We start from the raw sequence: 27,232 nt of genomic DNA on the forward strand, positions 1-27,232 counted from the left end.
GCTCCGTGTGCAGGTGAGGGGAGCTGTTCTTCAGCACCTCCGCGGGCACCCGCGGCCGCCTCCTCTTCGTCTTCATCCCCCTCATCCTCCTCCTCTTCCTCCTCCTCACCCTCTTCCTCCTCTTCTTCCTCTTCCTCTGCCGCCGCCACCCCACTGCCCGGCTGGAAAATGGGCGTTAGCACACTTCTTTCCTGTGAAAACAGAAAAAAAAGGGGGGGAGAGGGGAGAGTTGTGGCCAAAGCCAAAGGAAGGGAGACAATAAAGCAAAAAACAAACACAAAATCGAAATAGCAGGAAATTTCCCCAAGAGCACTTCGCACAGGTGGTGGAAGTTAGTGCCCGCTACTTGCACAGAGGGATCCACAAAGCTGGGCTCCCCCCCCAGCCCTTCCTCACAGCTGGGCACAGGCTCCAAGTGTTTGCTACAAACCCAATTTCAAAATATTCCCCTCACTCCTGCCCCAGCTTCTCACCTTTAATTGAATCTCATCCAGAAGAGCGGCTTAACAAGTGCGCTTCCCCTTCCCCACCAGGTAAGCTCCCAGGCTTTTTCCAGACCTCAGACGCAAGAAGAGCACACTTCCCCGGCTGTGCTGATTTACCAACACCCTCACCACATAAACACGAATTAGGAAGCTGAACTCTCACTGCAAGCAGCCTGTAGCTCATTCCACAACTGTCATTTAAGGATTGACTGGAAAGCTGCGCTCCTCAAAACTCAGCTTGCCTTTGTAACTTACGCCCGACCTCGAAGGAAGCCAGGTTTACAGGGAAAGTTTGTATTTCACTAGAATAACTGATGCAGGGGGAATAAAACCCAGAGGTAACAAGCCTTTTTCCACTGCTTGATGAACTGACACCTTCTTCCCTCCCCCCCGCCCCCCAACAGCAAAGGCTTTTAGAAAGGGATTTCAACTTTCCCTGCAAACCTTTTGTAACTGCTAGCCTTCAGTTACCACACCTGCAACAGTTAAACTCCTTTTTGGAAAGCCACCTCTGCAGCTCTGGTCAGCCATAGCATCAGAACAACTGAAAACTTGTTTTTTAAAGGCAAAAACACACACTTGGGTAGAACCAGTCTCCCTATATCTGCCTGGCAAAGCAGACTGGAGAGTGCTCACTCATCTCATGGAGAATAGGAAATATTTCCACAGAGAACTTGCCAAAACATGCAGACAGACAAAATAAAATACAGCAGAAGTTGAAGCTGACAGCTCCCTTCATCTTGGCCCCCTTCATCCATGCTACTGTTTGCTTACTTACACAAGAGGGTGGATGTGCACAGAGCTCCATTCAGGCCTTGGGACACCAGCAACTTGCTCACACAACTGTAAAGAGAACACAGCCTTCAAATTTTTTCCAGTCTAACAGGAACCAGATGAAGAGCCTGTCACATGTTAAGCGATATACTAGACCTGGATGTCAACTTCATTACACCTAAGAATATGAAGCTCTAGGAAGTTTTAAGTGTTCACTTTTTTTAAAAAATAGTTTGGTATGAATATGCTTTATTCGCGGTTTGACAATGTAGTTACCCTCTTCACAATCACATTCAAAATGCTGAGTTTGCAGCACTTAAGTCTTTTAAATTTGCATTTTCTCATTTTCACCTGGAGGTAAAAAAAAAACAACTTTAAAAACAGCAATAGCTGATACTGCTGCACCTGTACGTGCATCAGTAACAAAAGCAAGACATTTCCTGTTATTTTGATTGTGGGGACGGAACCAGGAGAAATTAGGAGACAATCTTGGTAATTATCTAGTCCATCTCCCTGCTAATAGAGAATTGAGAAGTAACACTCCACAGCTGCTCTGGCCACTCCCATTTAAATTAGTTATATAGAACTTGTGCATCATTTTGGCTGGGGTCAGAGGCTGGGTTTGGCTCCTGCGTTCCTGAACCCATCCTCATTCCCCAGAAGTGGATGGTGGATGTTAAGTCATAGCTCTAGAGCTCTCAGAGGAATTTGGCATACTGCATCCATCCCCTGGTTTAAGCTAACTTCTTTTCCTTTTTAAGCCATGAGGTTAATTCCCAAACAATTGCTTTTCTTTGCCTCTTTGGACCCTTCCCCCCTCTTTCCCTCAGCAGAGTCAGTCTGTTCCAGCTGGGTTTGGAAGCCAGCATTTGGGTTTCCCCCCCAACTCTACTGAAAAGGGATAGCAGAACCCGATGGAGCTCTGGAGTATCCTTTTTCCTTCATGGCAAGGCTGACAACACCTTGCTTTAGCTCTTTGGAAGCCAAGAGCAGATAAATCAAAACCAGCATAATAAGGTGAGGAAAAGGCAAGATGCCTGAAGTAGGCAGTGGGAAATCTCTCTGCCAGTGCTTGGCACGGGGCTCCCTTATACACCAGGAATAATCCTCTCTCTTCAGAAGGGAAATTGGATGGGACAGCAGAGGAAATCTCACTGGAAGATTTGCTACTGCAAAGTCACAGAAAGAATTCAAGCCCAGGCTGATTTAACGTGACTGAAATTGATTGCCTGGGCCAATTCACGAGGAGCCTAACAGAATGCTGGGCTCATTTTAGTTAACTTGTCACAAAACCACCAGGCCTTTGAAGTACCAAGCAGCGGAGATACAGCGGGGTGCGTGTATTCTCCCTCTGTCATCAGGGGCAGGGAGGCAAGACAGAAGGACGGCATTACTTTCCTCAGCAGCATTCACAGAACTAGGAAGGTTCACAGTACTCTGTCCCTGCCCTCGGACAGTGCCAGTGGGGATGTAAGTCCAGTAGCAGCCCTGCACCCCCACGGCAGAACCACACCAAGTGAATTCCTCTGGACAGCAGATATTCTCTCTAACATGATTAAAAACTGTCTTCCCAAGTACCACCCAGCACTTAGGTCATGCAGACACTGTACACAATCTTTCAAAGAAGTCCGCTCTCTTGTGCTCTAGTGCCTGTAGGAAGCCCTGGATTCTCTCCTCCCGCATGGCGGTGCATTTCTGCAACAGTGTCCGTCGACGCTGAGAGTCTCCATGGGATGCAAAACCCTCCTGCTGCAGCTTCTTTGTCACATAAGCCTGATCCCTTTCCATCTGTTGTTGCTTCCTTTCCTCCATGTAGGAGTCTCTGGCCTTCTAGAGTGAAAAGCAGCAGAGCGTTAGCACTTTACCAGGCCTTTCAGCTCATCTGTGGTGCAGATGCAAGGCAGCATAGGTTATGGAAGAAACAGCCTCTGCTTGGCAATCAATCCGTAGGGGAAATGAAGAGTGGCTCTGTGTGCCTCCCCTACTTCAAGGCAGCCTGCTTGATCGGTTAGAGAACATATAGGGATATCCTTCAGGACCCCAAGATGCGAGCCTGCTCAAAGCATTAACTCACAGTTAAAATAGATAAAGGTCATGACAGATTGTGGAGAAACCCTCAGATACCTGAATCAGAGAGGAACGGTGTGCAAGAGCACTTTGAAACCACAGATGTGCACATAAGCTTGCCAATGTCATCACTGAATCTTTGATCCTATTCATGCAGCAGCTGAAAGGTTTTAGGGGATTCGGAACAATGATCTATGCAGCAATCCTTCGAGCTGATGATCAGGTATTGAGCTAATAGCTAATCAGCTTGAGCAAAAAAGCAAGAGTGTGCTCAACATTCCCAAATGTCTGCAATCTAATAAATTACCGGCTCAATACACAGCAGGATGGGCAGGGGAAAGGTAAAGGCAGTAGCTATCCTTGCCTATCCTTCAACTATTTGAAGTATTTTTGCAGAACATCACTTGAATTTCTTCTTGTTGCAGATATCCTACCCTACAACCCATATCACACACAAAGAAACAACCAAAACCCACGCCTGCATGCAGGTGTATTAACTTTTCATTTTGAGAGCAGTCACTATGACATGACCTGACATGCACATGCTACGGGGGAGTAGTGGCCTTTCAAATGAGGAAGTAGTAATAATTACTCTAATGAGAACCTGAGAAACTCTTCACCACCCTTTCACTGTGTCCGTGTCAGTCTCTGCTCTGGCGCTGTAAACTGTTGTTGTGCTGGGAATGAGCATAGAAACATCCCTAGCTAGAAAAAGCCCATTGAACTGGTAACAGTCCACTGCCGTAGCTCCATTTATTAGAAGCGAAAAGATCATCAGCTTGCTCAGAATAAGACTTCCACCTCTGGACAAAGTGAGATTCTGCCAGCACCTGCTGGCTACCACGTACCAACAGCAGGTTATAGCTGACCTAAGGACTAAGGGGTGAGGAACTCCCCTGAGCAGCAGGCAAACTGGAAAATGAGGACTGCCATTAAACAGGAGGAGGATACCTTTATCAAATGCCTCCACCTCATGTGTTTTCTGTACCTTGTCAAACCTTCCATCCAGCTGCCTATCCATATTGTAGCTGCCTCCAGCACCCTGAACACAGCAGCACCCTCCCTAAGTAGACACAGCTGCTGTAACCTGCTCTGGCTTCTCAGCAAGTCAAGCCTCTAACCCCATCTGTTCCTAACTGGCAAACATCCCCTCCACCAACGTAACCTGTTTCAAAAGCTCTAGCTTTGGGCTTTCAAGATTACTTATTTCAAATGCAAAAAACCCACCTCCTAGGAATCAGCAGTTACTTTGAGTGAGAAGTCCTCCCTTACCAATTCCCCACACTTGCTCCCAAGTGAACTCAGCAGTTTTCACCGAAGCCACTGATTAAGTGGCTTGAGTTGAACTCCCTGATTTTGCCCTGTAGCACATGAGGAGTGTGTACTTGTTCTGTCCTGCCAGAGGGCAAGTGGGGACGCACTTCCAGCTCGTGGAGGGGCAATAAGCAATGGAGACAGAGGTGACTTCAGATACTTTAGTTATTCCTGAAGGCACAGGAGTCTGTACCCACGCTAACATGTTGTAACAAGCCACACAGGTACAGGGGACACAACACATCTGGCAGTGGCTGCTGCTACTGACACAAGGTCTTAACTAAACACACTAAATGAATGATCCCTGTTTCCACTCTGCACACTCTCACCTGATCTCCAGCACATTGCTGCTGTGCAGATGACTGATGAGCTTTCCATCTCCCTAAGGCTCCCTTACCTGTAAAGCACTGTAGTTCATCTGGAACCGAAGGATAGCCTCACACAAGTTCCAAAAGGAATATTCTGGCCACAACACTGACTGAAACACCAGGCATGAATGGGATGTCTGCAGAAGACAAGATTACCAACAGTTTAATCAGCTAGCAAGGAGAAAAAAGTCACCAAGATACAGCTCAGTTGGTCAAGCTATGCTGATTTTGACATAAAGATTTCACCTAGCCTGTGTTATCAGATTCTACTTAAAATGAAACAAATACCAGCCAGGATAGTTTGAAATCGCACACTGCACAGTCTAATTAGTTTGTAATCCTAGGACACCAGTCACCCATTCCTGTAAAACCACCAGCAGAATACTCTAATGCTACATTGGTCTTTAGAGGTATTTTTAATAGCTTAAGCACCACAGATGTACAATAAAACTAAAATAGCAACACTGGACTATCAAAGGCTGTGTTAAGGGAATAACATATGAACTGAGGATCAAGACGTGACATTTAAGCCATTCATCAAATGACATCTTGTGATATCCCTCACTGCCCACTTGTGGCATTTAAACTGCTTAATCAATTTAAGAGTTGTGGTATGCCAGATATCCTAGAGCTGAACGATGCTAGGTTTTAACTTGAAAGCTTTTTTTTGCCACTAAGTCCCTCAATGTTTCAGGTAAATGTGTTCTTGTGGCCATTATTACAAAATCTAACACTTAAAGGGACTCCGCATGACTCAAAATTTTAACGCTAAAGGAAAAGTCTCAGAGTCAATACTATGCAAAACCACTGTAAGGACATTTTCTTTGATACCACAGAATCACTGTGAATAGCCCAATTTCCTCCTACTATGGGGCCGTCAGGACTCACACAATTGCTACTGAAGGGAAATGTGTTCTAACACTTTGGTCTGCGAGCTGGCAGGGGAGGAGCACAAGAGCACATTCTCCTCTGCTGCTTCTGCCATGAACCATGGCACAGGAGAGGGGCACCGCACCAGGCAGAGTCACAGAGCATCGGCTGGCTCAGTAACGCCTCACCACTTACATATAAGCTCAGTTTTCAACGCATCTCTGCCAGGACTACCAGCAAGAGGAGCAAGGGAAATGTTACTTTGCAGTACTGACACATTCAGGGTGAACATGTGCCCAAGAACACGGCAGAAGGGAGGGGTGCCTTGGTAGGCAATCGCAGCTCAGGCCAGACAGCTTCTGCAAACGTGCCAATTAAGTTAGAATAGGAACATTTGATGTGGTTGCTTAAAGGCAATTGTTTTTTGGCTCCAGACTGCACACGTAAAATGTAACTAAGTAAAGCAGCTCGACTCAAGTGTTCTCCCACAAAGTCTGGATTACAAACCATTCAAAAATTGCTTACCACAGGAGGGAGAGAAATGGAAGCAGCTTTGAACACTACAAATTCATGAACTTTACGTGGTAAGAAGTTTCTACATTTTAGCTTAGCAGCCCAGTCATGCTGATTTGACCGTGCTGTCCTTAGAACCTATCCTGAATGTGTCTTGTTTCATTACCAAAGTCGAATAAACTTCTGAAACGGTAAAAAGTCACATACATTATAAGGTTACATCTTCAGTACCTACAGCTGCTGATGTGTGACAAATGCCACTCCCGAGGTTCTAGAAATCCTTCCTGGGATTTCCTCATCCCAGGAAACACTGGCAGAGAGAGTTTAAGAGCCTTCATCATCATTACGCCCCAAGTCAGAACACTCTCTGATGCAAAGATGGAATATTTTATGGAAAAAACAAAAACTTTACCTGCCAGAGCAAGAAATCACTTAACCGGACCTCTCCGGAGGTTCGAATCAGGAGGTCTGGGTCAGGGGAGTTGCTGGTGTACAGACACTTATCAAGCAACGATTCAGACACATCACTAGAAGACAGATGCAGCCCATTAAAATCACTTTCCTGAGCCGATGGAGGTGTCACTGCTACATCAGAATTACTTTATAAACTCAGGACTGCAGGTTAAAATTGGGTGGCTGGAACTGACCCACAGCCAGCCATCAACTTGCTGACAGACACTGCTATCTACTCCACAGGCTACTCCAAATGCTCTTTCAGCCCCCAGAGCATCCCCCGATGCTCTTTAGAAGATGAGACAGACGTAGAAACAGACTATGGAGACTTCCATCTGGAGCAAAGAGCTAACTACTTCATCTTCTCTAGGGTAGAGGAACAGTTTAGCATTAGTGATTCATTTGTTGTTTGACCTCACAGAGAAATCTGCCAACTGAGCAGCCCAGCACTGTGGCATGAAGTCTGCCTTCACACTTTAACTTCAGACACAGACCTTTTATTCTGTCGTGGCTGTGTGTCTATCACCACGGTAATCGAAATAACAGAAAACAAACATTGCATAGTAACTTTGTCATTTGCTCCAGTCAGGCCGGTTTAATAAGATCTATTTAAAAGCCACCTGGTTTCTGGGAGGTTATTGATTAAGCACAGGAAGCAAAACGGACAATCTTAATCTGTGAAGCATCACACACAAAAACAAGTTACCTGGGTTCAAGTAGTCCTTGCTCTACCCCCCACGCCATCTCCCTGACAGCATTGCTGATTTCATGCCTTGATGTGTATGCAAAACAGACGTTTAGAAAGCACCTGAAAAGAGAAGAAAGTCATGAAAACCTAAAAGTAAAGGGCCAGCAGGTGACAAATAGTCTACGTACAACAGTTCTGTGTGCCTGTAGGACAAAGAAAGGTATCATGTCTGACAAATACTCAGCCTTCAAGTAGAAGAGGAGAGCACGACGTACCAGCTACTTTGCTCCACACATCACTTACTTGTTGTAGTTCCTGGTTGCCAGCACGGCTTGGGCAATCAGTTCCTGAATATCCAAGGGCAGAAGTGGCAGGTCTCCGAGGACACGGATACACACACCGTGCTTCTTCAGGTTCTCCCTGTACCCAACAACAAGAGTGAGGACTGCAGAAAACTGAGCAGCCTCTATTTGCTTTGCAAAACTAAGAATTAGAGAAAAAGCATAACGGCCAGATGTGTCAGGTGTTCAGAACTAGCTTAGATTTGTTCATCCCAAAGCATTCCCTACAGGGAAAACGATCGTTCCCCATGCGGGTACCTCAGGTACAGACATAACCAAAGGGCTAGGTAATCACTAGGTAAAATCACAGATCAGGCATGCCTACCTGAAGTTATGAAGATCCACATGTGTGGAAATTAAAACACAACCACAGACTCCAGGCAACTAACTAATCAAAAATACAGAAAGCAGAATTACTGAGGATCACCCACAGAACAGCACAACTATTCCTGGCCTGTCGCTGATGGAGAGGTCACACTGGCTGGAAAACAGGGAAACAGCCTCTTTGAATCATGGTGTACTGCAGCGCTCAGAACTCGAGAAATCAGGACTCCCAGTGCACAACTGAAGCACTGGGCACCAGGGAGTCCTCTCCCTCCCTTACGTCCAGTTGCGCCCTCTCACTGCCCTACCAATTTACTTCAATCAGATAAACTCCTTTCCACACGGCACTTTCCTCATCTGTCAGGCATGGGGAAACAAACACCACCGAGTTACTGTGCAACAGCGCGCTGCAACGTCCCTCCCTGCTCGCTCAAGTCTGTACTAGTTCCATCAACACGCACGATGTGAACTAGTTCTCCAGCTCCAAAAAGTGACCTAACACACTACGTGCCCACATGTGGAAGCCTCAAGTCGAGAGGTTTCTCTTAATGATGATGATCTGCTTTTGTTCCACCCTGTAGGAAACAGACGTGAGAGGGTTCTTACTGTTCCTCCAGCAGGCGGCTAAATTTCTGTCTTGCCAGATCCATTAGTCCGTCCACCTCCTCCTTGGAGCGTTTGAAGTTCTCGATGCTAAAGGCATAAACAGTCACCTCCCGAATACCCAGGTTTAAACACCACCGCAGCGTCTGCAAGACAAAACATAATTAAAAACACAAGTCAGATAAGCAGACTAAGGTAATAAGACAGCTCAGCAAGACCCATATCCTCAGCTGCTAGAACCTTCCTGTCGGTTCCCACTGTGCTAAGACTGGATCAAGAGAAACAACCACCAAGAGCTGACAATTCCTACCTTGCCTTTTCAAAGAAATTCAACCTGCATCACAGAATTAAGCTTCAAATGTGCAAGGCAGATACTTTAGCTGAGTGTAAAACAGGAAAAATTAGGAGATCAGAATGACTCTGCAAGACAACAGTAAGAGAGCGAGCCAAAGCCAGGCCCCCAGACGAGTAACATCAGCTGCAAGCACAAGGCCTGACTCATCAGAGAAGAAAAGGGACAGAACACATCAGTAAAGCAGCAAACAAAGCCAGCTGATGAACACATCCCAGACTTTCAACACAAGCCAGAGGCAGCAAACATCCTTCCCACCTGTGCCAGCTTATCAAAGCCTTGTGAGTGCCCCTGCTGCCTCTCCACGTGACACTTCTGGGCATAACGGCGATTGCCATCCATGATGAAGGCAACATGCTTGGGCATTGGACCTGCCTAGAAGGACAAACAAAACAGACCAGAGAGCTGACAGCTTGCATCACGGAGCACAGTCCCGCCATTCCTGGTAGCGCCCCATATTGCTAGGAATGCAGTGGGTTTCTCACAGCTTAAAGCCTGGAGCTGGAAGATTAAGATGCTAATCACCTCTTTGGTAATCCCAGCTTAGTCTCCCTCTAAAACATCTCAGTATGGACGACTGCCTAAACCTAGCAGTAACTTTGCCCTCCCCATTTCTGTTTCACGACAGAGAACTGTAGCACTTGGGAGGCAGAAGAGAACTGCCACAACCACCTCTCTGCAGCCACAGGGGAAGGTGAGCAGAGCTTCCTGGTGCTGTGGTTACAAGTGTTTTTATTTCAGATTTCAGGGGCATTTTCACAGACACAATTAACTTAGGAGAGGACAAACGAAGTCATGAGACCTTCTCCCTTTCATTGACCTCAGCAGGCCTGCAGAGAGACCCTTTGAAAAAAGGGCAGCAGCACAAGTTCCTGGACTCTGCTGAGCCAGGACAGAATTTCCCTGGAACTGCTGGGTTGTTATTCCAGCCAGCAGAAACTCAGCTTCATTTCTTAGATCACAACTCACCATCTCACTGCTCTTCCTCCTCCCATGCCCTGCCTTCATCAGCGAGGGCACAGAACGTGGAAGCCTGGGAGCGTAAGCTCATTATTGGCAAGCACTGCCTACGGCCCTGCTCATTTGCAAGACTAAGCTTAAGTAATTTTCCATCCCCGAATGCTGCTTAGGGATGTACATCCAGTGCCAGCATTAATACGTACCCTTGCTAGCAACGCTATCTTCCTACAGCAGATCGGTCACAGAGATAGCTCCGCTTTGAACCACGGTGAGCCCGCTAATTGCTGGCTACTGGAGGTAACCGAAGTTCACGCCTTACCTTAATTATGTTGGCACAGAATCTCTCTATGATGGTCAGCTCGCCTTCTCTGATCCACGACATGTCTTACCAGGGGCTCCTGTTCTTTTTCAGGGGGAAGATGAAAATACAAGGGTTAGAGGTACAGAAGAGTCCATCTGAGCTCAAAGCAACACTGCAAGTGATCGCCTTGGAGCTGTTTTGGAGACCTTTTTGTCACCTGCATGAGTGCTTGGACAAGCAAACAATGGGGGAAGTGAACAGCTCAGAAACGAGCTCTGGAATTTTCCAGCTGTATGCCAACAGACTTGATGCTCTACTGGTTTGCTGCAGGAAAAACCCCTCCTGCTTCTTCTTGCAGAAATACCTGGTGAGTTTGTACACACCCACAGTAACGAGCACTCACATCACACCGGGCTACCACCAGGCTCGGCATGGAGCTGCGATCCCAAACTGACCTGCGGTGCTTTTGTGCTGGAAACCCTTGAAATGAATCACCAGCCACCCTGCTCTGTCGCCACTGAGATTTCTTCTCCCTCACAAATAAAGAACTTCAGCCTCAAGAGCTCTAAAAGCATTGTTTTGTTTGTTTGTTTTTACCACCTCACCCGTGTATCAAACACTAGTATCTGGTTTAAGCTAACGAAACACAACAGCCTGCAGAACTTCCAAATTTGCCTTCATTTCTCTGAGCTTGCAGCCCTGAGAGAGGTGGGCACAGTGGTTCTGAGGAGCGCTGCAGGGTCACAGCCCAGATCCACCCACCTGTCCCCCAGCGAGGAGCAGGAGCAGCCTCAAATCGCACCCACCGCACGTTTTCTGTGCGCGCCTTCTCCACCTGTGCCCTCAGGAAGAGGCTCGCAGCCAGAGACGCAGCCGCAAAGCATTCAGGCGAGGAAAGGCCGCACCTCGGGCTCTTCTAGAGCTCCCTGCCCTCCCTTGGGACAACCCGGGCTAAAAGCACGTCCTCCTCCTCCTCCCCCACCAGTGCCCGCTAACGAAAATCAATCTTCTGTCATTAAAACCGCACGCGGTCACCTCCAGAAGCGCTCCCCACCGAGAAGCCGCCTGCCCACGAGCGAGGAGCACGGGGGGGGACGCCAAGAACTCACCCACACGGCCTCGGAGCTCACCCACGCGGCCTCAAAGCAAGGCCGGGAGGCCCCGGGCCCACCCCCGCCGTGAGGGGAGACCCCCAGCGCCAAGCGAGGCCCGGCCTCCTGAGGGGACGGCAACGGGAAGGAGGCGGCAGGAACCCCAAGAGGCGGCTCCCCCGGGCCTGAAGGGTCTCCTCATTCCCCCCGGTCCCCTTTTTGCCCCCCCTTTCCCCCCCGGGCCCCCCCCGGCCCCCCCCCCCCCCCGTTACCGCCGGGCCTCTCCCCGTTACCTCGCCCGGCGGCGCCGCCGCAGCCTCCTCAGGAGGGGGCCGCGCCCTTCCGCTTACGTCACCCGCCCGCGCCCAGGGGCGGGAAACGCGTGCGCGGAGAGAGGGGGGCTCGCGCGCATGCGCGCGGTACTCGGGGGGGGGGGAAGGAGGAGGAGGGAGGGGAGGCGGCCATGATGGGGGCGGCCATGAGGGGAGGGGGGCGGCCATGAGGGGAGGGGGGCGGCCATGAGGGGAGGGGGGCGGCCATGGGGCAGTGGGACAGGGGCAGGGGGGTCGTGGGGTGGCTTCAGGCCGGCCCTGGGGTGCGTAGGGCTCCTTGGGGTTCGTTTTTCCCCCCCAGAGCCCGGTGCCCCCCCTCTCCCAGCCCGTTTTTGGGCCGAGAACCTCAGCCCCACAGCCCCTCGGTGAGGAAGGAGGAACCGCACGCAGCACGTCACCAGCAGCCATTGCCCGTGGTCTTTTATTTATTTATTACTTTTTTTTTTTTTTTCCAGAAAAACACATTTTACATAGATGGTACAAAAATTAAAAAACACAACACGAAAGGAGGGGGGAACAACCCTGCAGCGGCTCCAGCAGGAAACCTCTTTGGAAAGCGCGGCCGGGGCGAGCCGCACGCAGCCTTCCCCGTTCGTTCCCTCCCTCCTTCCCCCCCACCCACTTCATAAAAATTCAAAGAGTTTGACACAAACAAGCTTTGGTTGCTAGCAGTAAACATGGAGTTACATTCTTCCGTCTCCTGGCAGACAATCTTGTGACTCGAGGCTTTTACACCGGGGGAGGCACCGACACCGCCTCGTGAAGGACGTGTTTTTTTTTTTCCCCAATACATTCAAAATGCCCCGTTAGAGCAGGACCCTGAGCGTGCAGCCTCATCCGCCCGCGATTCACTGTCCCGTAATGCATAGTGCCCAGCGCCCGCGAGCCGAGCATGGGCAGGGTGGGTGATGATGCAGCAATTTCTTTAATTATTGTCAAGACACGGGAAGAACCACAACAGCAAACGCAACAAGAAGATGCAAATCGATCCCATCTTCTCCAGCGTGGCTTCCCTCTAGAGTTAAAAATCCCTGTTTTCTGGGATCCCGGGGCCATACTGGCCCTGGGGAAAACCTGAGTGATTCTCTAAGCCGTTCGCTATTTGCTTTAGCCTAGGACAGGGATGGCTACAGAAGTCAAATCCCCACACAGAGTGGCAAGGCAGAGTACACAGAGAAGATCCCGTCTCCCTGGTCCAAAACCTATTAGATGCTTTGGCTATTTTTTTTTTTTCCTTTTTTCTTTTTTTTTTTTTTTTTTCTTGTTACTTCTGTAAACAATAATCAAGAATACTGAGAGAAAGTGGAAAGATTTACAGAGATATTTACACATACTAGGCATCTAGCAGAAAAACCACCAAACCATTAAACTGGGGGGCGAGGGGGAAAGGTCCTACACGATTCTTCAAGACAGATACAAGACCTGGGGGCAGCCGTTTCCCCGGCACAACCAAGGTGCCACGGGAAGGCCAGCAGCCCATGCAGCGGGACCGAAGCCCAGGGCTAGACGCGCAGCCTGGTGCGCTCTATTGCATTTACCCCGTTCAGACAAAAGCGGTTTCCCTGAAGTGGGTTTGTCTAGGTCCCATCGCTAGCCGAGAACTCGAGGTCCTTCCCCCACCCTCCCAAGAAGAGACCACCACCTCACCATAGGAACTACTGGAGCAGGGCAGGCTCAGCCAGGAGCCGCTCTCCATCCCCGCAAGCCTCGGAGCAGGGGGAGGATTTGGGGCTGAGCAAAGCTTCGGAGGGAATGCCTTGGCAAGTCCCCGTGGTGATTCCTGCTGGCGAGGTTGGAGGAGACGCTCTCTACCTGGTCCAGCCCTGCTCCACATCTAAACCTATCGCTACCTAAAGAACAGCAGGAGCCGTGCACGCATCCTGAGATGCCGTCACGGCAAGACGCCCTCGCTGGAAAGGCTCCGGCCAGCCCTGGGGTTTTGGAGTGTCAATGGCCCGAAAACAGGGATCCAGAGCTTCCCCCAGCCATCGTGAGCCAACATTTTGGGGAAGCCAGGAAGGGAGCAGACGGAGCGGTTGCTCCTCCCTTGCCAGACCTTGGCACCAGGTCCCTTGTCCCAGCAGGTCCCAGCTTGAGGACGAGCGAGGGCAGGGATTCAGGACAACGCTCGGTCTCTCAGCACCCCCCCAGCTGCTCTCAGCTCTCACCACATTGCCCTGGGACCCCCGTCCTGGCTTTCTGGTCCCCAGCCCCACGGCACCAGCCTGCTGGGAGCCTGTGTGACGTCCCAGCCTGCGGGTGACGAGGGGGAGTCCAGCTCGGGGCAGACAGGAGCGTTCCCATCGGGATGGCAGGGAGGGGAATGTAAACAGGAGAGGGAAATGGAGGACAGTCCTTAAAAGCCACCAGGCTGGGAGAAAATCTGGAGTCGGGGAGCCAACACGGGCTCTAGCAGCTGCTCCCTGCCCCTGCACTGCCTGGCTTCTCCATCCCTGCGCACAGATTGACAGACCCAAATTCCTCCTCAGTCCAGCAGGGAAGGGAAAGAGACTATTAAAATACAGTTAAAAAGAAAACAAAACCCAAACATACCAAAAAAAAAACACAACCAAAAAGCTCAACAACACGTTGAGTCCACCTAGCGAACATCCAGTGAGGTAGATCTACGCTTCCAATGCAAACTTGGTCACATCTTTGTGCTGTTCGAAAAAACCCTCCTCTCTGTCCAGCACTGGGCTACAGAGGCATTTTATCCCTGAGATTGCTCGAATACCTGAGAATAAGTTGCAGGAATTAGGTCCTTTCTCTCTCTCTCTCTCTTTTTTTTTTTTTCTTTTTCCTTTTTTTAAAGATTAAAATATAAAAAAAAAAAAAAATTAAAAAAAAAGAATATTTATATTAAAAAAAAAAACAAAGACGACAAACAAACCCAAGGATACGTCATCCACGCACATCCTAGTGCAGCTTTCACTTGGCGTTGGCTTCGGCACGGACGGGGCGGCCGGCCCCGGGAGAATAAAATTTATTGTCACCGGGGCCAATAAATAAAGGCAAGGCTGGGGGGCGGCGGGGAGGGACGACGGCAGCCGCTGACACCCTGGTCCCTTTTTCCCTCTCCCCCCCGGGCAGGCTTAGCCCAGGGGCCATTGGTTTCTGGCACACGGCACGGGCAGGAGGAGCAGCGGCGTTTGTCCTGCGTGGGTTTGATCCACGTGGAAGAGCCAGGCTCGGCGGTGTCTCCTCCGAGCCGCGCGCTGACGTGCGGGAGCCCCGGCTGGGTTGCGTTTCCCCGAGGGAAACACCACCAGCAAAACCCCGGCAGCCGGCTTAAGCACTTCCAGCCCTCGCAGCCTTCCTACTGCCCAGCTCCGTGTTTCGGAAGCGGGGAGACCTGCGAGCGAGGAGCTGGGGGAGCCGCGGGGCCGGCCCGTGGGTGTCCCCCAGCTCTGCCGCCCTCGTCCCTCCCTCCTCCGGGCACGGGGCAGGGGAGCAGGGAGCCGCGAGAGCCTCCCTGAGATGCTGCCTCTCTGCTCCTCCTCCCAGAGACGCCACTGCCCGGCTTCGTGGAGAATAAAGACGAATCAAGCGTGTTCCTTTTTACCTGCGAGAGGCGCGCTGAATGCTCCCCCCGCTATTTTTGGAGCCATCCCAATTTAAAAGCGGGCTTCGGGGGAGGAAAAGGTGCTGCCGTCTCCCCTCCCCGCTCCCTCCACCCGGCCCCCGTGGCCGCCCGTTGCCTTGCCAAAGCCTCTCCGTGCCGGTGTTAGCCCCCGCCGCCGCCTGCCATCATTCCCGGGTTTCGGGGAGCAGGGGCGAGCTGTGCATGTCCTCCTCCTCTCGGAAGTAGGCAGGCTTTCCCTGAGAGCTGGGGGACTGCTGCGCTTTCGCCGGGCAGTTGGCGACCATGTGGCTGATGCTCTGGCAGAAGTGGCATTTCTTGGGCTGCGGCGGGAGCTTGCACTCTTTGGCGTGGTGGTCCAGCCCGCCGCAGTTGTAGCATCTGCGAGGGGAGGAGAGAGATTCGAGGAGGAGAAACAAAAGGAGAGGGGTCGCTGCCGCCGAGGGCGGTGATGGTGGTGGCCCCGGCTTTGCTCCCTGTAAAACCACCACACTCCCCCATCGGGTTTGGAGCTGGCCCAGTGGTGCTGCTGGTACCCAGGAGATGGCAGCAAACCCACGTGCCAAAAAGAAGCGCATGGGGACAAAAACAGGGACATGGGGGGCTTGCGCCCCTCCGGCACGACCGCGGTTATGGATCCTGTGTCTACAGATCCTGCATTTTGGGTTACTGCAGCCTGCATGGTGCAAGCCACCGGCTCTTGGCGCGGCACGGACAGGCAGTCGCGTGGCTGGTGGACCCAGTCATGCTGGAACAACACAGGTACAGGAGCTGCCTTGTGCCCGTTTCTCACCCTGCATCATTCTAGGATGGCCACGTCCGTTTGCTCTTCGCTTCTCCTCCCCAGTTCCTTCCCAACCGATTGGAGAACCCAAACTTCAGGCAAACAGCTGGGGAAGAGGGCAGCATCGCTGGACCTCGCCCCGGGGCCTCGAGCCTCACCGTCGAGACGCTGCCAGGACGTCCGGCCATTTCCTTCCCCCAAGGAAGGGTTTCTCTTAGGGAAAATTACCCCTTGCCCAGCTCGGCTGGCTGCGGCTCCCGCTCACAAGGGGAGCATCAGCCCGGGGTGTCCCCGACCTCTGCCCTCTCGCTTCGGCTTCTCTGCCCTTTCCCCACCAAGCTGCATCTGCCGCTCATTAAGCGCAGGAGGAAGCCGCTTTCCCAGAGGAAGGGCCGCTGCCCACCCTGTGCCCTGCTGCCCCCCGGCTCCGCTCGCCTGCCCAAAGCAGGCAGGATGGGGCTGCCCCGGCCCGGCTCACACCCATGCATGGGGCAGCCTCCTGGGGACCGCAGGGACATGAGGGGGACGCTGAGCACGTAGCCCCTGCTGGAGCCCAGCCCCAGGCACCTCCTGGCACCCGCAGGGCTCCGAAGCGGCCCCGGATCAGGCCCCGGCCGCCCCTTACCGGTCTCCTTTCGATCTGCGTTTCTGGAGGCTCTTGCCCTTGGGTCTCCTCTCGCTGCCGATGCAGAAGACGCCCCCCGGGCCGGTCACCCGGATGGACTCCAAACCTTTGGATGACTTCTTGAAGGTGAATTCGACAGCTTCGCCCTCCTTCAGGCTGCGGAAGCCCTCCATGTGGAGCTTGCTCTGGGGGGCAGAAGACAGGGATCAGCACCAAACCAAGGCGCCCCCATCCCCAGCACACCCCAAGCCCCATCCCGCGGCACCAGGGCTGCTGACGTCCCCTGTGCCTGTCACCAAAGGGTGCAGACACCAGGGACCGAGCTCGACCGTGCACCTTCACCCGTTTGTTGATGCGGAGCTGAGGCACGCAGCCAAGGTGGGCTCCCTGATCAACAAAATAGGCCCAGAGGAGCCGGCTCTGACCCTAATTTCAGTGGGGTGTGCTCTAAAACGCTGGCTGTCCGTGCTGCAGCCCCCTTGTCCCCCCATCCTGCACTGCCCACTGCGAGCTCCCGATGCCACGGGCCGGGGATGCTCGCGCAGAGATGCAAAACTGTTTTGAAAAGACAAAAGGACCTCGAGGCTCTGCACGTGCAGCCCTTCTCGCCTCCCCATGGAGAGGCAGAACCAGGGGGACACGGCCTGAGCCCCCCGCACGCGTGCCCGCAGCAAGTCTGGGAGGTTTTGCCCTAAACCGTGGCTGCACCGCAGAGGATGGGGCCCTCGGGGCGGCATCTGCTAGTCCCTCCCTGCTCCGCTTCCCAGAACAATGAGGAGCTTTTCTCCGGGGCCCAAAGGCTGCAGTTGCCCAACGTGACATGCCAAGGCTGCTACCAAAAACTCGAGTCTCCCCTGGCCTTGGCTCACCCCTAGCTCTGCGCTGCTTTTGCCTGAGCATCCTTAAAAAGCTGCCACGCTGGAGGGTAACCCTAAATGCTGTAGCTCCCTGTGGCTCCAGCCCTTTAAACGCCCCCAGCAATTAAGCAGCCATTTGGCCCTGGCTCAGCACCGCCGGGGTGGTGGGGGGGGCATCTCCCGGCCCTGGGGGTCACCGCACTGATTGATGCCATGAAAACAAAGTTCGGAGAGATGCAGGCTGCGAGGGGATGGAAAAATCCTCCCCGCTTTCCCCGAGCCCCGTCCATTTCAGGACACCTTCACGGGGAGCTGGGACGGGCGATGCGCCCAGCACCTCCTGCCCACCCGCATCCCGGGCGGCCGTTCCAGCGCAGGTTTGGCTCGGCTTCGTTAGCGGAGGCTTAACGAGCGGGAGCAAAGAGTTAAGGGGGATTTGCTGAGCGGAGGGAGGAGCAGCTCCAGCCTCCCTGAGCCGGGATTCCTGGCGGAGCCCGACGCCTGCGCGGCTGCATGAAGCGGGGACCCTGCTTTTATGAATGGAGCATCTCCCATTCATGGGCTGCCGAGTCGCCGTCACGTGGCCGCGGCCGCCCGTGCTTCCCGCAGGGATCCTCCGCGGGCACGCTGCCCGTACAGCCCCGCCGCCTTCCCTCTTCCCTCCTCCTCCTCACCCTTCAAATCTGCCCGGGACCCGCGTGGGGACACCCCGCAGGAGAGCGAGGAGATGGAGCCGTTGGGGTTTAAGGGTGAATTTTCTCAGTGGGATCGTTGAGGATGCGCGTGCATCTGTGGGCACGTGCAAGTGAAAGTGCAGCAGGGCTTGGGAAGCTGCTCCTTCTTTCCCCCCCTTCCTTCCCCAAATCTCTTGGGGGGTTTTAGCCACACTGGTCCCTACCGCCACGTCCTGGAGCCTGCCTCTGGCTGGGACAGAGCCCACGGGGCTGGGGTGAGCCAGACCGCCCTGGAACAGATCACCAGAAACCTCCGCTTCCTTCCGCTGCCAAAACAGCCAGAATTTAACCTACGGGGTCCCTGCTGAGAACACACCGGGACGAGCTGTGCCCGCACAGCGCTGCTCCAGGCCATCCCATCACCATCGGTGAACACCCTGCCATGCTCAGCACCCCCCACACCTCTCCCCAGCCCCAGCCCGGCCCCCCCCGGTGCCCCACATCACCGGGAGGATGCTGAGCACCTCCCCAGCACCAGCTCCACAACTTCTGCAGCCACCAGCGAAGCGCAGGAGGTGCCTGGCTCAGCCCCGGCACCTCGGGGTCGGCCACAGCGGCTGCTGTCGGGGGCGAGGAGGGGACGAGCTTCGCTTGGTGGCACTGCCAGAGGCCGGGGGACACGAGGGAGCCTCCCGCGGGGTGTTTACAGCCGCGGCCAGCCCAGCTGTGTTTACACGGCCGGCGATGAAAACTCGCGGGCGCTCGGCCCCGTGCTCTGGGACACGGCTTTGCCCCAGCGTGGGGGGGACCCTGGCACCATTCCCTGGGGGCTGCTGCACCTTTGGGTGCCGGGGTCCCGCTCCTCCCCCCTCCCGCTACGGGCACCCACCCCAGGCCCTGCCATCGCCCCCGTTTTTGGCAGGACCAAAGAGGACGAGGAGGGCCGGGGCAGAAGCTGCCGCAACACGACGGGGAAGCGATTTATTTTCCAGCAGCGGGCGAGGATGACAACCGCCTCCTCGGCCCCCGGCCCCCTCCGCCAAAAGGCCAAAGGAAACGCCCTCTCCCCGGGGAAGAAGGGGGGCAGCGGCCGGGGGCGCCCCAGCTCTCCCCCCGCCGCGGCCTTTTGAAGTGAGCTGCGAGTGGCTGGTGGTCCCTGCGCATCCCCCTGCCCCCTTCCCAAAACACACACATTGCTGGCATTCCTCTGTTATCAGATAGGTAATCAAACTGCAGCCCATTGAATTAGCTGCATACCTCCTGCATCTGAAAGGAAGGGGCCCAGAGCCCCCGGCCCACACCACACACAAAGCGGGAGCCTTCCCAGGCCTCCGCGCACACACACACCCCCCCCACCCCAAAAAAATAAAGAGAGGAAGGGGGGGGCTCGGAGCGAGCCGGGGATGCTGGCGAGGGGGAGCGCAGGGGAGGGCTTGGGTGGGAGCCACCGGGGCCGGCCAGCGAGAACAAAGGGCCGGCGGCGGCCGAGCTCACGCCGGCCAAATTCCAGGAGTTCCAGGCCACGGCGGGGGGAGGAAGGGTGGCCGGCATGGACGCGGCCCCACTGACCCCCTTCGCTGGCCATGGGGGCTGGAAGCCCCGGTGCCGCGCTGCGGCTGCCCCCGCCGAGCTCCGCCGTGCCCCCGTGCGCCGGCCCCGTGCCCGGGGTCCTGCGCCCCACGGCTTGGTCTCGGGGAGGTGGTTTTGGTGCAGGGGGTGTACAACGACCCCGTGCTCTCGATCACAAAGCATTGACAATAAAACTGTGTTTTTAAAGCATATCCCACAGGGATCTCACTTGTCATCATTAGGGCCCAGAGTTAACGGGTGGGACGAGGAGCAGCAGCGGCGCCGGCACTGCCCGGCCCAGCTCCCCGTGGTGCCGAGCGGCCCCACAGCCCCCACCACGGGCCCTTCGCCCCTTTTCCACCCGTCCCACACCCCAGTGTCTCCACCATCGTTTACCACAGACAAAGACCCAGCACGTGAGCGGCCGAGCGCTGCCCACCGCCCCAGCACATCCCCAACTTCACCCATTTCCCCTCCCCACCTGCACGTGGGCACCTTCCTCCCTCCTCTTCCTCCCATCCCACAACCCCCCCAGGGCAGCCCCAGCCTTAGCGCCGCTTCCCCTTGGGGCTGGAGCACCCCAAACCCAGCCTCTGCTCCCCAAACAGCGGCAGCGGCCCCGCTTTCTGCCCCCAACCCCGCTGGGCGCTGGAGGGGCTCGGCCGGCCCCGGGGTCACCATTGTCCCCGCGGCCGCCCCAGCGCGACACAAGGGGACGTTTATTCCAGCCGGCCCCGGCCACTCAATCAAACCATCTTTGTGTCCGGAGGGGCCTCGGGCGGCGCGGCCGCTGCACCTCGCCCTTATCTGCGCGGGGGGAATCGCCGCGCTTTCGACTCAAATCTCTGGGAAAACAAGCCGGGTCGGGACGCTGCCTTAAAAGCGGCTCCGGGACCGCGAGCGCGGCACTGAGCGGTGCCAGGGGACGGCTGGGATGTGCTCAGAGCTGGCTGCGGTGTTTCGGGCAGCCCCTGTCTCAGTTTCTCCCCTCTCCATCAGGAAAGGCCTCCCGGTATCCAGCGTACGAAGCTCGGATCCCGCGGCGGGGGCTCCAAACCCTACAGGCTGCACCCCGTGGGGGCTGCGCCCGCCCCGCTGCCCCCGGTGCCCCTGTTTTAGGGTTGGGTTTGGCGCAGCCCCCACCCCCCATGCAGGGCAGCCCCTTCCTCGCTCCCACCCCAGGCACACGGAGGGCTCCCGCTCGCCCAGTTTGGGCTACCACTTGCCCAGTTTGGGCGGCCACAGCAGTGATTCCTGCCCAGCCGGCACAAACAGCTCCATCGGTCCCAATGGGGCAGCCTCAGCCCAGCCCGGGAGCAGTTTTGGGCACGTTCTGGGCTGGGCTCTGCCAGCGGGGCACCAGGGAACGTGGAGCACATCCACAGCCCGTGCCCAGGCAGGATCCGTCCCCCGAGCAAAGCCCTCCCCTCTCCCCCAGTTGCCGTTTCGCAGCGCTGCCGGACGGAGCGAGCACCGGGGACTGTGCTGAGGCTGTTTTGGGGCTCACGCGCAGGAATCAGAGCAGGAATCATCCATCTCCTGCCGCTCAGCCCTTGGGGCAAACATCGGGGCAGACGCTCAGCCTGGCAGGAGGCGGCGGCGCAGAGGGAGACGCCTGCAGGACCCCACCGCAGGGAGCCCAGGGGGTTTCACCAAAACCCCCCTGGGGATTTTCCAGGCTCTCCCTCCTGCAATCCGGGGAAAATCCCTTAAAGATTTTGTTTTTTCCCTAATTCAAGTAAAACCAAAATAAAGCCACGTTCCTGCCAAAATAACCACGCATTCCCTCGATTTTCCACCGTTAAGCAAGCAAAATTAAACCCTAGATTAATCTGAGGGCGGAGGAAGGACCCACTGAGGGTCTAAGACATCAGCTGCCTGCCCTAAATCCCTCCTCAGCTCTCTCCGTTGGGTTTTTACCTGCCCCCAGGTCGCCAAACCCTCGCTCCCATCCCAGGCAGGCACCTGGTGCTGCGAGGGGGCCAGCACCAGCTAATTAGGATCAGCTGCTGCATCTTAATTTCATACTCCCATATTAAAGCAGGGACACGTCCAGGAGCGGCAGCACCCCTTCCTTCGGCGGGGTCAGCTTCGTCCTGGTTATTTTTAGGAGCAAATAAATGGGGAAAAAGGAAAGGCCAGAGCTGGGAGCAGGAGGAGAAGGGGCTGGCGGAGACCCCGGCTCCATCCTGACCCTCCCCAGCTCTGCGCCAGAGCCTTAGAGAATGGGAGAAATCCCATTCATTTGGGCCACTTTATCTCGGAGACCATTTAAGGGTGTTTTCTCTCCCTGCCCGTCACCCTGGGGGCTCGAGAGAGCTGGGGATGGGGGAAGGGATGTGCCTGCAGCCATCAGTTAATCTTTAGACAGAGACAGGAGGCTTTTTTTTGTGTGCAACTTGAGGGAGTTTCAGGGCAGGAATAAAGCCGCTCTCTTTCACCGCTCGCCATCGGGCACCGCGTTCCCAGGAATTCCCGTTCCCAGGACGCGGCGCGCCGCGATTTTATCCAGCGGTTATTTTAAAAACATATATAGAGATAGATGAAAATTACAATTAATTAAATAAAGCCATCGCTCTCCCCTCCCCCCTGAAAGCGGAGAGGCCAAAGTGCATTGCTGCCCCCCGGGGAGCCCTTCCCGAGGGGACGCGGTAAATCCCCCCCACCCCTGCTCCCGCAGCCACCCACGCCGGCACCCCGGGACGCCCACCCACGGCCGGGGTGACCCCAGCCCCACGCGGAGGCGGGAGCACCACGCACCCGAGTGGAAAAAAAATGAGATTTTTAATACCAACCCCACGGGCATCGCCGCTCCCACGCGCTGACTTAGGCGCGCGCAGCAGGACCCCGCTCCCGAGGGAGAAGTGCCCCGTGCGCCCCCCACCTCTGCGCTCGCTCAGGGATGGAGCTGCCTCAAAGCATGTGCTTTTGTTAAAATTTCTCATCATGTCACCTCCCTGCCATGCTTGGGGACACGGCACCAGCCCTCGTCCCCCTCCAACACATCCCCTGTGCACCCGTGTGGGGCCAGAACCCCTCTGCCCCCCCCCCCTCCCGGGGCCAGGAGCCCCCTCTCCGTGCTGGTTCGCAGCCGGCTGGCCCCGTGCACGCAGGGCAGGAGGGACGCGTCCCGGCCGTGTCCCCCCACGGACACGCGGGACCATGGCACCGAGATGCCAGAGAGCGAAGCCCCGCAGCCTTCCCCCCCCCCCCGGGGGCCCGCCGCCGCCCGCCGCCCCCCCCTGCCAAAAATCGTGGAGCAAAAAGCCCCAATACCGCCGCTTTCAGCGAGGATTTGGAGCTGTTGAGTTGGAGGAACGCTCTGAGACACGGAGCCGGGATGCAGGGACGGCGCGAGGCTGCTGCGGGGCTGCTCCGGGAGCAGCGAGGTCCCCATGGGACGGGCAGCACCATCCCCCCCTCTCTCTGCCAGGGCTACGGAGCCAGTTTTGGGGATGGGTTGTGCTCGCTCTGCTGCTCCGGCCGGCAGGCATTGAGCCTTGGGGACGTGGGAAAGGGGCACACACATTTTCCCTTCTCCTTTTTCCCAGGTTTGCCTTCTCCGGCAGCCCGGCTCTCCCCTAAGCGATGCCCAGAGCAGCAGCCTGAGCCCAGGACCACACATCCCTGGGGAGAATCATTGCAGATTTGGGGTCTTCACCAGCACCAGCTGGATTTCTGCCACCTGGGGACCCCCAGCCCGTCACAGGCACTGCTCAGCCCTCAGCATCCCCAGGAAGACCCGCACCGCTCCTCCGGGCTTCATCTCCCCACAACCCCCAAATGAATCCATCTCCAGTGTCCAGGGGAGGCATTTTAACCCAAATGCCTCATTTTTAGCTCACAATGAGAGGGAAAGGCAGCCCTGGAGGAGCCCTGTTAGTCTCCTGTCCTGCAGAGATTTTAATCTCTTTGTGATCAGATAAAGGGGGAGAGAGATGGAGACGCGCTCCCTGCCGAGAAGGGCCATTCAGACCTGGTTCCTGTAATAAAGTGATTTAATAGATCTAAAGAGGCCAATTCCCTTCTTTCTCCCACAATTACTTCCTGTGGGTCATCATTCACATATGTAAATGAAGAGGGGAAGGAGCGGGTTATCGGGGAGCAGGGGGGGGCTCTGGGTGCTAAACCCCGGCGGCTGCTTTGGGGCACCTCGCACCGCGCCGGGCACAGCACCCTGAGCGTCCCCCGCTGCGGCCAGGGTCTGCCTTTTGCCCCTGGGGGCCTGACCCCCTCCCCGGGGCGCAGAGCCACCTCTGGTCCCTCTCCCCGGGTGCCAAGGAGGGGTCGGGGCGACCCCGCGGCTTCGCTGCGTGGGATCAGCGACCTTGTGCCGAGAGCGAGCGGGGTGGGAACCGGAGGATGCTCAGGGCGCTACGCCAGCCCCAACCCGCCTCGGTCCCGCGGGATGCAGAGCCCACGGTGCCACGAGCATCCCGGGTGGGACCCACGCACCGTCCTCAGGCAATGCCCTGCCTCTCCCCTACCCCAAGTCACCCCGTCCCCGCTGCTCGCCGCGTTTCCCGAATGCGCCAAACCCCCAGCAAACGGGACGCCGGGCGGTGGCCCCTCTCCCCGGGATGCTCCGGCAGAGCCACCCGGCTAATTCTCCTTTCCTGCGGGAACGAGAGTGAGAGCAATCAGGAAACCAGACTGTCTGGGGGCAATAAAACCCGGGGAGAGCGGAGGGAGGCTCGCCCCCACCCGCGCGGTCCCGCTGCACCGCATTGACATGCAAAGGCCCATTTGCTGCCCCTGGGTAGCAGCCGGGGCTCGGCTTTTCCCCGCTGATTTTGGAGCCCTCGCCCCCAAATCCGGTTGTTTTTTCTGGGAATTGGTTCCTACAAAGGCAGCTTCAGCATGCTGCTGCCGAAGGAAGAGGGATTTGGTTCTCCCTTGTTCCTCTGCTTGCCTGGGCAGGGCCGGGAGTCCTGTGGGGACCCCAAAACCCAGGATGAGCCCTGCCGGGGTGAGGCACAGCCCCGGAGCTCAGCCCCGCACCTAGGCTGCCCAGCAGAGCACAGGATGGACCCCGCTTTTATGGGATTCATGCCCGTTGTGAGCACCGGTCACCGGAGCTGGCTCTTCCAGGGGCTCCCCAGATCCAGCTGGTGTTCACAGCACCACCGCGCCGCCTCCATCCCCATCCTGCTCCCGGCCGTACGCGCAAAAACACGCGAGTTTGCTCCCAAGACACCACGTTCCTTACGCTCACGCTGCTTCCCAGCCCCGCTGGCTGCTGTTTTCCCCATCGGAGCGGGGACCCCGGCGCAGGGGCAGCGGGGCACGCTCAGCACCCAGCCCCGTTTCCAAGCACGCAGGTGCTGAGCCCCATAACTCCCTCCCGGCGTTGCCCCATGGCCCCGATTCAGGCACCAGCTCCAAGCCCGTTTCCCCAGCCCCTACCCCGGGTCCCCCCACACACGGCGGATCCGTCCCCCTCCAGCGAGGCAGCTTGGAGCAGCCGCAGCCCCCAGATTGCGATTTCCCTCGGTGCAGGATCACCAACAGGATACGCGCGGGGCTTCCCCGCTCGGCAAGGTGCGCGGGTTAAATCCGGACACGAGACCGCCGCTGCCCTACAGGATCCATACAGGATCCCACAGGATCCGCAGGGCCGTGGATGTGCCCCTACACGCCTTTGTGCCAGCCCCAGCCGGACCAAGCACAGCCCCAGCCCGCTGCCAGGGAGCGGGGCACGCTTCGGGCAGGACTTTTGTCCCCCAGAACGCAGGACAGGGACCGAGCGCGGGTCACCGCACTGCGGCCGGGTTTGGTTCTCCGGTTCCCAGGGACAGCGTCCTGGGAGCCCCCAGAGATAATTCCCCCACCCCCCCAAGGATGAGCTGGGGAGAGCCCCATCCTGCATCCCTGCCTGGCTCAGGGGTCCCAGGACCCCAGACCCGGGGGAAAGGCAGCTCCTTCCCCTTTCCATCCACGGGGTGAGCAGCAGCCCTGCCCCAGCACCTCCCGTGCACCCCCTTTTGAAGCCGGCGGGCACCTGCTCCCCCGGCCCCGGCCTCTCTCCGAGCTCCAACGAGCTCCCCAGTGAACCATGATGAGAAAATGAAATCGCTCCAGGATCAGCTTACGGGGCCGGTCCCTGGAGAGGGCCGGGGGCTGCGGCGGGCGCGGGCTGTGCCTGCCCTTCGCTGCCCTCCTCTCCCCGGGGAAACGAGCCCGGGGGCACCCCGACCCCCCTGGGACACCATCCTAATATCAGGGAGAGCGATGAGATCCCTTTTCGGGCAGCACGGGGGGGCCCCAATCCCGCACAGCATCCCCCCGGCGGGCTGCTGGGGCTGCACCCCCTTTTGCTCCCCATCCCAGGGGCCGGGCTCGCCGCCACGTACCTGGTGCACGAAGACGTCGACGGGCGAGTCCAGCGTCGCGCCGCCCTTGGCGGTCATGGAGAGGAAGCCGAAGCCCATGCGGACGTTGAACCACTTGCAGATGCCGGAGCCGTGCAGAGGCTGGGGCTCGTTGTCGGCCTTGGGCGAGTCTCCGGTGGTCTCCTCACCGGGTTTCGCACCTGGGGAGAGACCCACGCCGAGCACCTGAGCTGGGGCTGGGGGAGAGCTGGGTGCCCCCAGCGCCGCCCAGGCCCCGCAGCCGCCCAGGGAAGGAGCAGCAGGAGCCCCAAGTCGGCTGGAAAAGGCAAATAAAATAAATAATAATAATAATAATAATAATAAAATATATACAACTCCTTTCCCCAACCGCAGGGATCAGCTCAGCCTCCACGTGTGTGCGGGACCGCGCCGGGTGCCGGAGGAAGCAAAGGGAGCTGCTGCCGGCGTGACCCCGGGCGGCGTGCGGGGTGGGAGCCCGAGATCCGGCCCCCTCTCGAAAATGGTTAAAAAACAAAACAAGGAAAAAAATAATAATAAAAAAAGCCAAAACGAAAAAATAAAATAAAATAAACCAAAACCAAGCAAAACCAGGAAAAACTCCCCCGAAACACCAACTCGCCCCCCAGCCGCGCCGGGGAAAGTATTTTACCCCGCTGGCAGCATCCGTCCCGCTGCACCCCTGCTCCCAGCTGAGCCCCCCCCCCCCCCCCCCCCGGGCCGGGCTCTGTCGCCGTTATTAATAATCGCGGAGGCGAGGAAGGGCTGCGACAATAATATAACGTAACCTGCAAACTGCTGGTTGGAAACAGACCCCATCCCGACACCCGGCTTGCAAATTCCGAGTTGTGGCTGTTACCGCCTCCTCCTCCCTCCTCCTCCTCCTCCTCCTCCTCGGCCAGCTTTGAGGGGAGCAGCCCGAGCCGAAAAAAAAAAAAAAAAAAAAGGGAAAAAAAA

The 27,232-nt window shown here is 56.2% G+C and overlaps 2 protein-coding genes across 5 annotated transcripts; both read right to left on the minus strand.

The window, feature by feature from the left end:
• Window positions 1-146: 146 nt before the first annotated feature.
• DHDDS (dehydrodolichyl diphosphate synthase subunit) lies at window positions 147-11,899 on the minus strand. Of its 4 annotated transcripts, XM_035345550.1 has the most exons (10): window positions 11,798-11,899; window positions 10,432-10,510; window positions 9,411-9,527; window positions 8,804-8,946; window positions 7,836-7,952; window positions 7,551-7,652; window positions 6,804-6,918; window positions 5,038-5,145; window positions 1,264-1,328; window positions 147-191 (listed from the first exon to the last, which is right to left on the minus strand). In XM_035345550.1, the coding sequence occupies exons 2-10, from the start codon at window positions 10,492-10,494 to the stop codon at window positions 176-178; spliced, it is 846 nt and encodes a 281-aa protein (XP_035201441.1). In that variant the 5' UTR covers window positions 10,495-10,510; window positions 11,798-11,899; the 3' UTR covers window positions 147-175. The 4 variants fall into 4 exon arrangements, with proteins under 4 accessions (XP_035201441.1, XP_035201437.1, XP_035201439.1 ...); XM_035345546.1 differs by lacking the exons at window positions 147-191; window positions 1,264-1,328 and adding an exon at window positions 1,486-3,089 and having other exon boundaries at window positions 11,798-11,895; XM_035345548.1 differs by lacking the exons at window positions 147-191; window positions 1,264-1,328 and adding an exon at window positions 1,486-3,089 and having other exon boundaries at window positions 10,432-10,515; window positions 11,798-11,874.
• Window positions 11,900-15,059: 3,160 nt separating this feature from the next.
• On the minus strand, window positions 15,060-27,184 carry LIN28A (lin-28 homolog A). Its single transcript, XM_035345551.1, has 4 exons — window positions 27,064-27,184; window positions 26,279-26,457; window positions 16,826-17,010; window positions 15,060-15,797 (listed from the first exon to the last, which is right to left on the minus strand). Exons 1-4 carry the CDS (start codon window positions 27,092-27,094, stop codon window positions 15,584-15,586), a joined length of 609 nt encoding a protein of 202 aa, XP_035201442.1. The 5' UTR covers window positions 27,095-27,184; the 3' UTR covers window positions 15,060-15,583.
• Between the last annotated feature and the right edge of the window lie 48 nt (window positions 27,185-27,232).

The sequence above is a fragment of the Oxyura jamaicensis genome, chromosome 23 (assembly GCF_011077185.1).
Source record: "Oxyura jamaicensis isolate SHBP4307 breed ruddy duck chromosome 23, BPBGC_Ojam_1.0, whole genome shotgun sequence".
Classification (NCBI taxonomy): domain Eukaryota; kingdom Metazoa; phylum Chordata; class Aves; order Anseriformes; family Anatidae; genus Oxyura; species Oxyura jamaicensis.